This window comes from Symsagittifera roscoffensis, chromosome 1 (assembly GCF_963678635.1).
Source record: "Symsagittifera roscoffensis chromosome 1, txSymRosc1.1, whole genome shotgun sequence".
Classification (NCBI taxonomy): Eukaryota; Metazoa; Xenacoelomorpha; order Acoela; family Convolutidae; genus Symsagittifera; species Symsagittifera roscoffensis.
The window spans coordinates 971974-984121 of record NC_087062.1 but is presented as its reverse complement, the minus strand read 5'-3'; the positions used below and the strand labels follow the sequence as shown (position 1 = coordinate 984121).

Genomic DNA, 12148 nt, shown 5'->3' with positions numbered 1-12148 from the left:
TAGAGGCTGGGAAAGAAGAACTGCTCCAAAGCTTAAAACAGAAATCAAAACGCCGTTTGTAGAGGCTGGGGAAGAAGAACTGCTCCACAGCTTAAAACAGAAATCAAAACGCCCTTTGGTAGAGGCTGGGGAAGAAGAACTGCTCCAAAGCTTAAAACAGAAATCAAAACGCCGCTTGGTAGAGGCTGGGGAAGAAGAACTGCTCCACATTTTAAAACAGAAATCAAAACGCCGTTTGTTAGAGGCTGGGGAAGAAGAACTGCTCCAAAGCTTAAAACAGAAATCAAAACGCCGTTTGGTAGAGGCTGGGGAAGAAGAACTGATCCAAAGCCTAAAACAGAAATCAAAACGCCGCTTGGTAGAGGCTGGGGAAGAAGAACTGCTCCACAGCTTAAAACAGAAATCAAAACGCCGTTTGGTAGAGGCTGGGGAAGAAGAACTGCTCCAAAGCTTATAACAGAAATTAAAACGCCGTTTGGTAGAGGCTGGGGAAGAAGAACTGCTCCAAAGCTCAAAACAGAAATCAAAACGCCGTTTGGTAGAGGCTTGGGAAGAAGAACTGCTCCAAAGCTTAAAACAGAAATCAAAACGCCGTTTGGTAGAGGCTGGGAAAGAAGAACTGCTCCAAAGCTTAAAACAGAAATCAAAATGCCGTTTGGTAGGGGCTGGGGAAGATGAACTGCTCCAAAGCTTAAAACAGAAATCAAAGCGCCGTTTGGTAGAGGCTGGGGAAGAAGAACTGCTCCAAAGCTTAAAACAGAAATCAAAATGCCGTTTGGTAGGGGCTGGTGAAGATGAACTGCTCCAAAGCTTAAAACAGAAATCAAAGCGCCGTTTGGTAGAGGCTGGGGAAGAAGAACTGCTCCAAAGCTTAAAACAGAAATCAAAATGCCGCTTGGTAGAGGCTGGGGAAGAAGAACTGCTCCACAGCTTAAAACAGAAATCAAAACGCCATTTGGTAGAGGCTGGGGAAGAAAAACTGCTCCACAGCTTAAAACAGAAATCAAAACGCCCTTTGGTAGAGGCTGGGGAAGAAGAACTGCTCCACAGCTTAAAACAGAAATCAAAACGCCCTTTGGTAGAGGCTGGGGAAGAAGAACTGCTCCAAAGCTTAAAACAGAAATCAAAACGCCCTTTGGTAGAGGCTGGGGAAGAAGAACTGCTCCAAAGCTTAAAACAGAAATCAAAACGCCCTTTGGTAGAGGCTGGGGCAGAAGAACTGCTCCAAAGCTTAAAACAGAAATCAAAAAGCCGCTTGGTAGATGCTGGGGAAGAAGAACTGCTCCACAGCTTAAAACAGAAATAAAAAACGCCGTTTGGTAGAGGCTGGGGAAGAAGAACTGCTCCAAAGCTTAAAACAGAAATCAAAATGCCGCTTGGTAGAGGCTGGGGAAGAAGAACTGCTCCACAGCTTAAAACAGAAATCAAAACGCCATTTGGTAGAGGCTGGGGAAGAAAAACTGCTCCACAGCTTAAAACAGAAATCAAAACGCCCTTTCGTAGAGGCTGGGGAAGAAGAACTGCTCCAAAGCTTAAAACAGAAATCAAAACGCCCTTTGGTAGAGGCTGGGGAAGAAGAACTGCTCCAAAGCTTAAAACAGAAATCAAAACGCCCTTTGGTAGAGGCTGGGGAAGAAGAACTGCTCCAAAGCTTAAAACAGAAATCAAAACGCTGCTTGGTAGAGGCTGGGGAAGAAGAACTGCTCCACAGCTTAAAACAGAAATCAAAACGCCGTTTGGTAGATGCTGGGGAAGAAGAACTGCTCCAAAGATTAAAACAGAAATCAAAACGCCGTTTGGTAGAGGCTGGGAAAGAAGAACTGCTCCAAAGCTTAAAACAGAAATCAAAACGCCGTTTGTAGAGGCTGGGGAAGAAGAACTGCTCCACAGCTTAAAACAGAAATCAAAACGCCCTTTGGTAGAGGCTGGGGAAGAAGAACTGCTCCAAAGCTTAAAACAGAAATCAAAACGCCGCTTGGTAGAGGCTGGGGAAGAAGAACTGCTCCACATTTTAAAACAGAAATCAAAACGCCGTTTGTTAGAGGCTGGGGAAGAAGAACTGCTCCAAAGCTTAAAACAGAAATCAAAACGCCGTTTGGTAGAGGCTGGGGAAGAAGAACTGATCCAAAGCCTAAAACAGAAATCAAAACGCCGCTTGGTAGAGGCTGGGGAAGAAGAACTGCTCCACAGCTTAAAACAGAAATCAAAACGCCGTTTGGTAGAGGCTGGGGAAGAAGAACTGCTCCAAAGCTTAAAACAGAAATTAAAACGCCGTTTGGTAGAGGCTGGGGAAGAAGAACTGCTCCAAAGCTCAAAACAGAAATCAAAACGCCGTTTGGTAGAGGCTTGGGAAGAAGAACTGCTCCAAAGCTTAAAACAGAAATCAAAACGCCGTTTGGTAGAGGCTGGGAAAGAAGAACTGCTCCAAAGCTTAAAACAGAAATCAAAATGCCGTTTGGTAGGGGCTGGGGAAGATGAACTGCTCCAAAGCTTAAAACAGAAATCAAAGCGCCGTTTGGTAGAGGCTGGGGAAGAAGAACTGCTCCAAAGCTTAAAACAGAAATCAAAACGCCGTTTGGTAGAGGCTGGGGAAGAATAACTGCTCCAAAGCTTAAAACAGAAATCAAAACGCCGTTTGGTAGAGACTGGGGAAAAAGAACTGCTCCAAAGCTTAAAACAGAAATCAAAATGCCGTCTGGTAGAGGCTGGGGAAGAAGAACTGCTCCAAAGCTTAAAACGGAAATCAAAACGCCGTTTGGTAGAGGCTGGGGAAGAAGAACTGCTCCAAAGCTTAAAACAGAAATTAAAACGCCGTTTGGTAGAGGCTGCGGAAGAATAACTGCTCCAAAGCTTAAAACAGAAATCAAAACGCCGTTTGGTAGAGGCTGGGGAAGAAGAACTGCTCCAAAGCCTAAAACAGTAATCAAAACGCCGTTTGGTAGAGGCTGGGGAAGAAGAACTGCTCCAAAGCTTAAAACAGAAATCAAAACGCCGTTTGGTAGAGGCTGGGGAAGAAGAACTGCTCCAAAGCTTAAAACAGAAATCAAAACGCCGTTTGGTAGAGGCTGGGGAAGAAGAACTGCTCCAAAGCTTAAAACAGAAATCAAAAGCCGTTTGGTAGAGGCTGGGGAAGAAGAACTGCTCCAAAGCTTAAAACAGAAATCAAAACGCCGTTTGGTAGAGGCTGGGGAAGAAGAACTGCTCCAAAGCTTAAAACAGAAATCAAAACGCCGTTTGTAAAGGCTGGGGAAGAAGAACTGCTCCACAGCTTAAAACAGAAATCAAAACGCCGTTTGGTAGAGACTAGGGAAGAAGAACTGCTCCAAAGCTTAAACCAGAAATCAAAACGCCGTTTGGTAGAGGCTGGGGAAGAAGAACTGCTCCAAAGCTTAAAACGGAAATCAAAACGCCGTTTGGTAGAGGCTGGGGAAGAAGAACTGCTCCAAAGCTTAAAACAGAAATTAAAACGCCGTTTGGTAGAGGCTGCGGAAGAATAACTGCTCCAAAGCTTAAAACAGAAATCAAAACGCCGTTTGGTAGAGGCTGGGGAAGAAGAACTGCTCCAAAGCCTAAAACAGTAATCAAAACGCCGTTTGGTAGAGGCTGGGGAAGAAGAACTGCTCCAAAGCTTAAAACAGAAATCAAAACGCCGTTTGGTAGAGGCTGGGGAAGAAGAACTGCTCCAAAGCTTAAAACAGAAATCAAAACGCCGTTTGGTAGAGGCTGGGGAAGAAGAACTGCTCCAAAGCTTAAAACAGAAATCAAAAGCCGTTTGGTAGAGGCTGGGGAAGAAGAACTGCTCCAAAGCTTAAAACAGAAATCAAAACGCCGTTTGGTAGAGGCTGGGGAAGAAGAACTGCTCCAAAGCTTAAAACAGAAATCAAAACGCCGTTTGTAAAGGCTGGGGAAGAAGAACTGCTCCACAGCTTAAAACAGAAATCAAAACGCCGTTTGGTAGAGACTAGGGAAGAAGAACTGCTCCAAAGCTTAAACCAGAAATCAAAACGCCGTTTGGTAGAGGCTGGGGAGAAGAACTGCTCCAAAGCTTAAAACAGAAATCAAAACGCCAATTGTAAAGGCTGGGGAAGAAGAACTGCTCCACAGCTTAAAACAGAAATCAAAACGCCGTTTGGTAGAGACTGGGGAAGAAGAACTGATCCAAAGCTTAAAACAGAAATCAAAACGCCGTTTGGTAGAGGCTGGGGAAGAATAACTGCTCCAAAGCTTAAAACAGAAATCAAAACGCCGTTTGGTAGAAACTGGGGAAGAAGAACTGCTCCAAAGCTTAAAACAGAAATCAAAACGCCGTTTGGTAGAGGCTGGGGAAGAATAACTGCTCCAAAGCTTAAAACAGAAATCAAAACGCCCTTTGGTAGAGGCTGGGGAAGAAGAACTGCTCCAAAGCTTAAAACAGAAATCAAAACGCCCTTTGGTAGAGGCTGGGGCAGAAGAAATGCTCCAAAGCTTAAAACAGAAATCAAAACGCCGTTTGGTAGAGGCTGGGGAAGAAGGAAGAACTGCTCCAAAGCTTAAAACAGAAATCAAAACGCCGTTTGGTAGAGGCTGGGGAAGAAGAACTGCTCCAAAGCTTAAAACAGAAATCAAAACGCCGTTTGGTAGAGGCTGGGGAAGAAGAACTGCTCCAAAGCTTAAAACAGAAATCAAAAGCCGTTTGGTAGAGGCTGGGGAAGAAGAACTGCTCCAAAGCTTAAAACAGAAATCAAAACGCCGTTTGGTAGAGGCTGGGGAAGAAGAACTGCTCCAAAGCTTAAAACAGAAATCAAAACGCCGTTTGTAAAGGCTGGGGAAGAAGAACTGCTCCACAGCTTAAAACAGAAATCAAAACGCCGTTTGGTAGAGACTGGGGAAGAAGAAGAACTGCTCCAAAGCTTATACCAGAAATCAAAACGCCGTTTGGTAGAGGCTGGGGAAGAAGAACTGCTCCAAAGCTTAAAACAGAAATCAAAACGCCGTTTGTAAAGGCTGGGGAAGAAGAACTGCTCCACAGCTTAAAACAGAAATCAAAACGCCGTTTGGTAGAGACTGGGGAAGAAGAACTGATCCAAAGCTTAAAACAGAAATCAAAACGCCGTTTGGTAGAGGCTGGGGAAGAATAACTGCTCCAAAGCTTAAAACAGAAATCAAAACGCCGTTTGGTAGAAACTGGGGAAGAAGAACTGCTCCAAAGCTTAAAACAGAAATCAAAACGCCGTTTGGTAGAGGCTGGGGAAGAATAACTGCTCCAAAGCTTAAAACAGAAATCAAAACGCCGTTTGGTAGAGACTGGGGAAGAAGAACTGCTCCAAAGCTTAAAACAGAAATCAAAACGCCGTTTGGTAGAGGCTGGGGAAGAAGAACTGCTCCAAAGGTTAAAACGGAAATCAAAACGCCGTTTGGTAGAGGCTGGGGAAGAAGAACTGCTCCAAAGCTTAAAACAGAAATTAAAACGCCGTTTGGTAGAGGCTGCGGAAGAAGAACTGCTCCAAAGCTTAAAACAGAAATCAAAACGCCGTTTGGCAGAGGCTGGGGAAGAATAACTGCTCCAAAGCTTAAGACAGAAATCAAAACGCCGTTTTGTAGAGGCTGGGGAAGAAGAACTGCTCCAAAGCCTAAAACAGAAATCAAAACGCCGTTTGGTAGAGGCTGGGGAAGAAGAACTGCTCCAAAGCTTAAAACAGAAATCAAAACGCCGTTTGGTAGAGGCTGGGGAAGAAGAACTGCTCCAAAGCTTAAAAAAGAAATCAAAACGCCGTTTGGTAGAGGCTGGGGAAGAAGAACTGCTCCAAAGCTTAAAACAGAAATCAAAAGCCGTTTGGTAGAGGCTGGGGAAGAAGAACTGCTCCAAAGCTTAAAACAGAAATCAAAACGCCGTTTGGTAGAGGCTGGGGAAGAATAACTGCTCCAAAGCTTAAAACAGAAATCAAAACGCCGTTTGGTAAAAGCTGGGGAAGAAGAACTGCTCCAAAGCCTAAAACAGAAATCAAAACGCCGTTTGATAAAAGCTGGGGAAGAAGAACTGCTCCAAAGCTTAAAACAGAAATCAAAACGCCGTTTGGTAGAGGCTGGGGAAGAAGAACTGCTCCAAAGCTTAAAACAGAAATCAAAACGCCGTTTGGTAGAGGCTGGGGAAGAAAAACTGCTCCAAAGCTTAAAACAGAAATCAAAACGCCGTTTGGTAGAAGCTGGGGAAGAAGAACTGCTGCAAAACTTAAAACAGAAATCAAAACGCCGTTTGGTAGAGGCTGGGGAAGAAGAACTGCTCCAAAGCTTAAAACAGAAATCAAAACGAACGGGGACAACAATACCCAGCAGAAAACATAGAAACCTATTCAACGCCTGCAAAAGTTGTGCTACAAATGCGGCAAACTTCTCTCCTCCCAACAGGCCATTTTTACTTTGACCGGCTTAAAATGTGTAGAATTGTGGGAAATTGTGTAAAAATGTGGGAATTTCTGGAATGAATTTTTTATCATAAAATACAGAAAATGAAAATTTCCAACCAAATTCTCAAAAAATCAGCAGCAAACAATTACCTCAAAAACATAGAAAAAATCGAAAACTAGAAGAAAAATTTTTACCACAAGAAACAAAAGAAAAATTTCAACAACGACAATCATCATGACTCCGAATTCAACCACGGAAAGATTACGAAACTTTCATCCCACAATCTTGAATTCTAAAGAAAGTTGAACTTCAGAAACCACTTTCCAATTAATTAATCATTTAAAACTTTTTAAATGTAGCAAAAAATTTTTCTCTTTTCCAAATTTCTTCTTTACTTTCCTAAAAAATTAGTTCAACTTCAGTCAATCAGAATCTTTTTAATCATCACCCTATTCTGACACCCTTTCAATAGCCGACACACTGCTCACTTCAAACACATATGAAACTATAACTTAAAGACCTCCAGTTCCAAAATAAGCAACACGCTTTTATTTCACAACTGAAATTAACAAAATGTAAAGGCTACAACCGTGTCCTATCAATCAGTACAAAAGGCAACAATATAGTCTCAACTTACTCTTCACATTTTCTTCAAGGAAAAATATTAAATAAACCTGAAAAAAATACGATATGATCATTTAGCCTAAGAGAGATATAACTCCTGAATACCCTCAATCATCCAATAAATAAAAACAAAACTAGGAAGCTCATTCCTAGGCCTTTAGACTAGCCCTTACTAGGAATTGCCCATATCCAACCCACCTGTGAAAAATCAATCCGACCACACTCAATTTTTGACTCGGAAAACAAAAAATAATTCGACGGAACGAATCATTTCTCAAAAGCTTCTCTCTCAAACAGTTCGACTTCCCGAGACAAAAATTTCATTTTTTTTATCGAAGACACCCTTAAAGCATTCCTCCTCCTCCTCATAAATTTTTGCAGTTTTTTTGTAATTTTTGATTCCCTCACAAAAGTCTACCTCAACTTCTCAAAAACCTCGGACCACCTCCTCAGGTACGATATTTCAACAACAATCTAAATAAGATATACTTATTCTTTTAGTAAGTTTTGTCAACTTTCTAGTTTCCCTAAATTTGACAAATCTAAATGTAAAAAAACGAAAATAATCACTTTTGAACTAGCAACAATCCTCTTAATCATTTTCATAGAAAACTATTATAAACTACATAGATTTTATTCATCAGAAAAAAAAATCGAACATTTCGAAATTGCCAATTAACAAACAACACAACAAACCCCACCGACTACGACGTCCTTGTAACTTCCAACAACACCAACGCTTAGTCAAATAAACCAACCCCAATCATCAACACGCATTTCATTTCAAGCAAACTCCTGAACATTTGAAGAGAGACACGCGTTACTATCAGAATCTTTAAAATCCGTAGTTAGCCATGCACCTCTAAGCCAACCGCAAAACGAATCAACATACAACATCTATCCTTCTCTCCAACAAGACCTTAATAGAACCAGAAATCTTAAATAAAATCAAAATCAATTATCTACAATAGATAGACAAATAATCCATCTCAGACGAAATAGAAATTTTACAACACCCAGAGTTCATTTTAGTATACCCTCATTACCATTCTCAAATCCTCTAGACCCTTTCAGTTACACAATTCAAAGTACCCCCACCGTTAAAAACAATTTCACAACAAAGTATTCCAAATATACCATCATACTACTTAGGATCAACCCCCAAGTTCGTGAAAATCCCTTTAACCACCCAACTTCAACACAAATTTTTTCAATAGTTCATGAAGTAGTGCAGTTTTTTCTTCAAAAGCAATATATTCATAAATTTAAAATTCAATGGTAGTAAAATAATATTTCTAATGTAAATTCATAAAAAATTGCAAAAAAATTGAAGAAAACTAAGCTTTTTACTAAACACTTCTTTTATAAATGTAAATTCTTCACTCGCCCATAAATCACACACTCTTTCCACAATTGCATAGTTCGTCCAGGAAGAAATGTTTAAATAGTGAATTTCAAGTTTTAACTTTCACTGATAACAACTCTAACTTATTTTTACACGTTTCAAACTTTCCCTTAACCCGGTTGGAAGGAGTTATGGAAGTAAGCTAAACTAACCAACGCAGCTTACTAACGCCATAAAACCACAAGCTAATAGCATGACTAAGAAAGAAAGTCCCACGATACCCGAACCGGATTAAACCCAGATCAAAACTGGATAAATTGTTCATTTGAAAGCCACCTTCAAGTTTTATTAAAACCAAACAAAATCCAAGAAGTCGAAAGACAAAGCCAAGTCAATTTATTCTACTTTTGAGAAAAAGACAAAACCAAAACAACAAAGAAAAACACGAAATGAAAATATCAAAAGGTTGAATATATAAAGAGACTCTGCACAAGAGACCATAAAAATATAGCCCACTCTGGCCTCACCTACCAGAAAGACGTCGCTGGAAGTACATGCCCTCAACATGCACTACGACTCCGATACTTTATTTTTCATAAAAGTGGTTCCAGGGTGAGCAACTTTTTAAAATAACAGAACTGAAATAAAAATGCTTTTGCGATAATAACTAATAATAAATCAAAACTAAAAAAAAAACTTAACTAACAAGATGTAAATATATAAAGGCAATATGTAAAGGTTTCTTAGAGCTCAAGGAACGAGGACCAAAGGAGATGACAACTCGACTACATTCCAACTCTGGAATGGCAAATCTATTTGTTTTGTTGCCGGAGTCACTACCCTCAAAGGATTTTAAGTATGGACTCAACATCGCAGCAAAGGAAACCCATTGAACCAGACCAATGGCCATCTCGAATTCACATACAGATCCTAGTCACTTGGCACTTCACACAGAAAAGTCAAACTTCACCCTGCACGTAGTCTCAGCTTAATGAAATCAATAAATCATTGCGTCGATCAGAAGTCTTGACACTATCACCCAAGACTACCCACGAATAAAAAGACCCATTATGGAACACGAACAAAACAATTTTTTTCCATCTACACTAACAACTACATCTCTCCCCTCTTCAGGAAGTCACTGTGAAACTTTCAAAGGAAACTACATCACCCATCCTTCAATACATTAAACAAAAAAACTCTCTAAACCCCGGATGGGTGGAACGAGTTCTAAACTAGTGCTTTTGTCCAATTTTATTATTGATAAAATTACCACTATAAAATATTACTAATTAACCAATCATTTTCCATCTTTAACATTGACACTTATTTGTAAGTGCTGAAACTACTTGTAGTTTCAGCACCAGAACAATTTGAATAAATCTTAGACTACAATTGTTCTCCTTCTGGATAAACTCCAAGAACTAACTCGCGAAAACCAGTATACACTAGATCTATCAAGACTAGGAGATATAAGAGTAAGATTCAGATTGGTATTAGACTAAGAAGTTGCACGAATCTATCCGGCCGAAACTAAGATTGCGTGACGAACAGACGGTGTACCTTATCTAAAATTACTCTATGAGTACAGACGAAAGGTCATAACTCAGTAAGTATCAGTCAGTGAGTGTTTTTGACTTAATGTAAGTGAGTTTCGGTTGAAATAGCATTTGTTTTCTCCAATTATAATACTAGAGGCTGCTATTGAAAAAGTGTAGCTGAAAAAAGCAGTAGATTATGTTTATTTTTCTATAATCAACTTTCTTTACTTGGTTGATCCAAAAAATTCATAAAGTCCATGTAACGCATAAAACTTTCCTAAATGCGGCGTAATATTTTGGTTGAATACGGGGCGGGGGGCGGGGGTTGGCTTCCAACTCACTTCAACTGAGGATCGATGCACATGCCACTTTTGCACTCATACTTTGAAGTGGGACACTTTCCACACAGCTCGGTTGATTCATCCGACCCATCCAAGCAGTCTAGTCTCCCATCACACACATCCGCTTGAGACACACAGGTACCGTCCTCACATTGTAACTGGTTGTTGGGAGACACTCTCAGTCTGTCGTCGCATCCATCCCCATCTTCTACTTGGTCTGCGGCAGAATCACCAAACTTGCATCCTTTCTCCTCAACTATTCCCAAATCATTTCTGTCAGCTCTGCATTCACCACTCAAATTTCTGCTGCTTTCATTGGAATTACGAACTATTGCCATTTTTTCGTAAACTAATCGAAGACCAACAGCTTCCTTATTAGAAAAAATTAAGGCTTTTTGGAGTCCAGTAAAATACGGCGAGGCTGAACTGTCATCTCGCTCTGCATTTTCCACTACGAATTGCTCCAACTCCGACTTTTTGAGTTTGTTTGCGTTGCAAATTGTGACAGCTGGGAAGTTGAGCTCAAGTCTGTGCAGCACCTGCAAGTTGACAGTGATTGGATGGCTGCTGACATCATCCCACATGGTCCCTGAAGACTCTTTTTTCTCTGCCCCCCCCCCCCCCCTCACTTCGCCCTTTTTCACCTACGAATTTTGAAGAAACTTTGGCTGACAACGTCCAATCATTATAAAAATTTGCATGTGCTCACTAATTAGGCTATTGCAAGTTTGGTGTATTTGATTGGACTTTATAGCACCTTATAAAACCACTCGTTACCCCATTTAACTGATTGGTGTGTTATGTGAGGGCAAGAAAGGGTGGGGAGGGGTTGTGATCAGAAAAAGAGCCTTCCTATCTGCCACATTAGAACACAGGCACTGATGGTGACAGCCCAAATCCAGAACAGCTTCCGTTTGAAGTTAGTGGTCGCTATCACTCTGGGAACCCCATGTGCACTGCAGTCCAGCAGCCAGGCCCTCACAATCCACAGGAAGGAGACCATCTCCTCCCTATCTGCTGACAGCTTCCCATCCGTTTCCATTCTCTTTAATCAGCCGCTGCCTGTTTTTTGACGCTCACCATAAACATAATTACTTTTAATGAACCACTTCAAATGAAATAGTTTAGCTTTGTTTTTCTTGGCCAATCACAATTTCACCTGAACTAACTTTGAATTTAAAACAGTAAAGGGAAGTCTTTTCATTTTAATTACTTCATTAAAATAAATAATTTTTATGATGATGAGTTTTAATAAAATGAGCAGCCGTAACTAGAAACAGTAAGATTGATACTAATACTAATAGCGGAGCTCCCATATTTTGTTTCCAAAGAAATATTCTTTGGCATATGTTTTTCTCAAAAATCTTTTTTCTAATAAAAAAATTTCAACAAAATTTTAATGATAGTCGATGTTGCAAGCCTTTGCTTTACTTCATTATTTTCAATCCTGACTTTTTGTAAGTGCTTATCATCTTTTCCATAATGCACCAGAACAGATTGCATATTTTTGTGAGTTCTGTTGTGAGCAACGTGTTGTGAGCTTGCCAACAGAAGGTAGAACTTGGATAAATTTGGGCCGGTTATCACGGCGAAGCGACAACGCGCGCGTAGCCTCTTTCGCCAATTTCAAAACCAGATAAAGAGCTCAGTTGTCTCTGACCAACTGAACTATTAATCGAATATAGGCTAGAGTGCATAGCATAGTGTAGATTGGATTATAGGGTAAATTAGTATAGGGTAGAATGACTTAGGGTGGATTGAAATGGAGTAGATTGTCATGGAGTCCCATTCTCAAAGATCTGCCATTGAATTGAGCAATGAATAAAACTGACTTGAATAAGAGAATTTTGACCTTTATGAGGATGGACACAAGAATAGCTGGTCACTCGGAAAGTTTTGACCACGTTTTTTTT

General features: G+C 40.6%; 1 protein-coding gene across 1 annotated transcript in view; it reads right to left on the bottom strand.

Moving 5' to 3' along the window:
- Positions 1–10819, bottom strand: part of LOC134856775 (very low-density lipoprotein receptor-like) — a 36682-nt gene extending 25863 nt beyond the window's left edge. Inside the window, exon 1 of the mRNA XM_063873045.1 lies at positions 10236–10819. Within this exon, the coding sequence (XP_063729115.1) occupies positions 10236–10819 (584 nt within the window). The remainder of the gene's footprint in view (positions 1–10235) is intronic.
- Positions 10820–12148: the final 1329 nt, after the last annotated feature.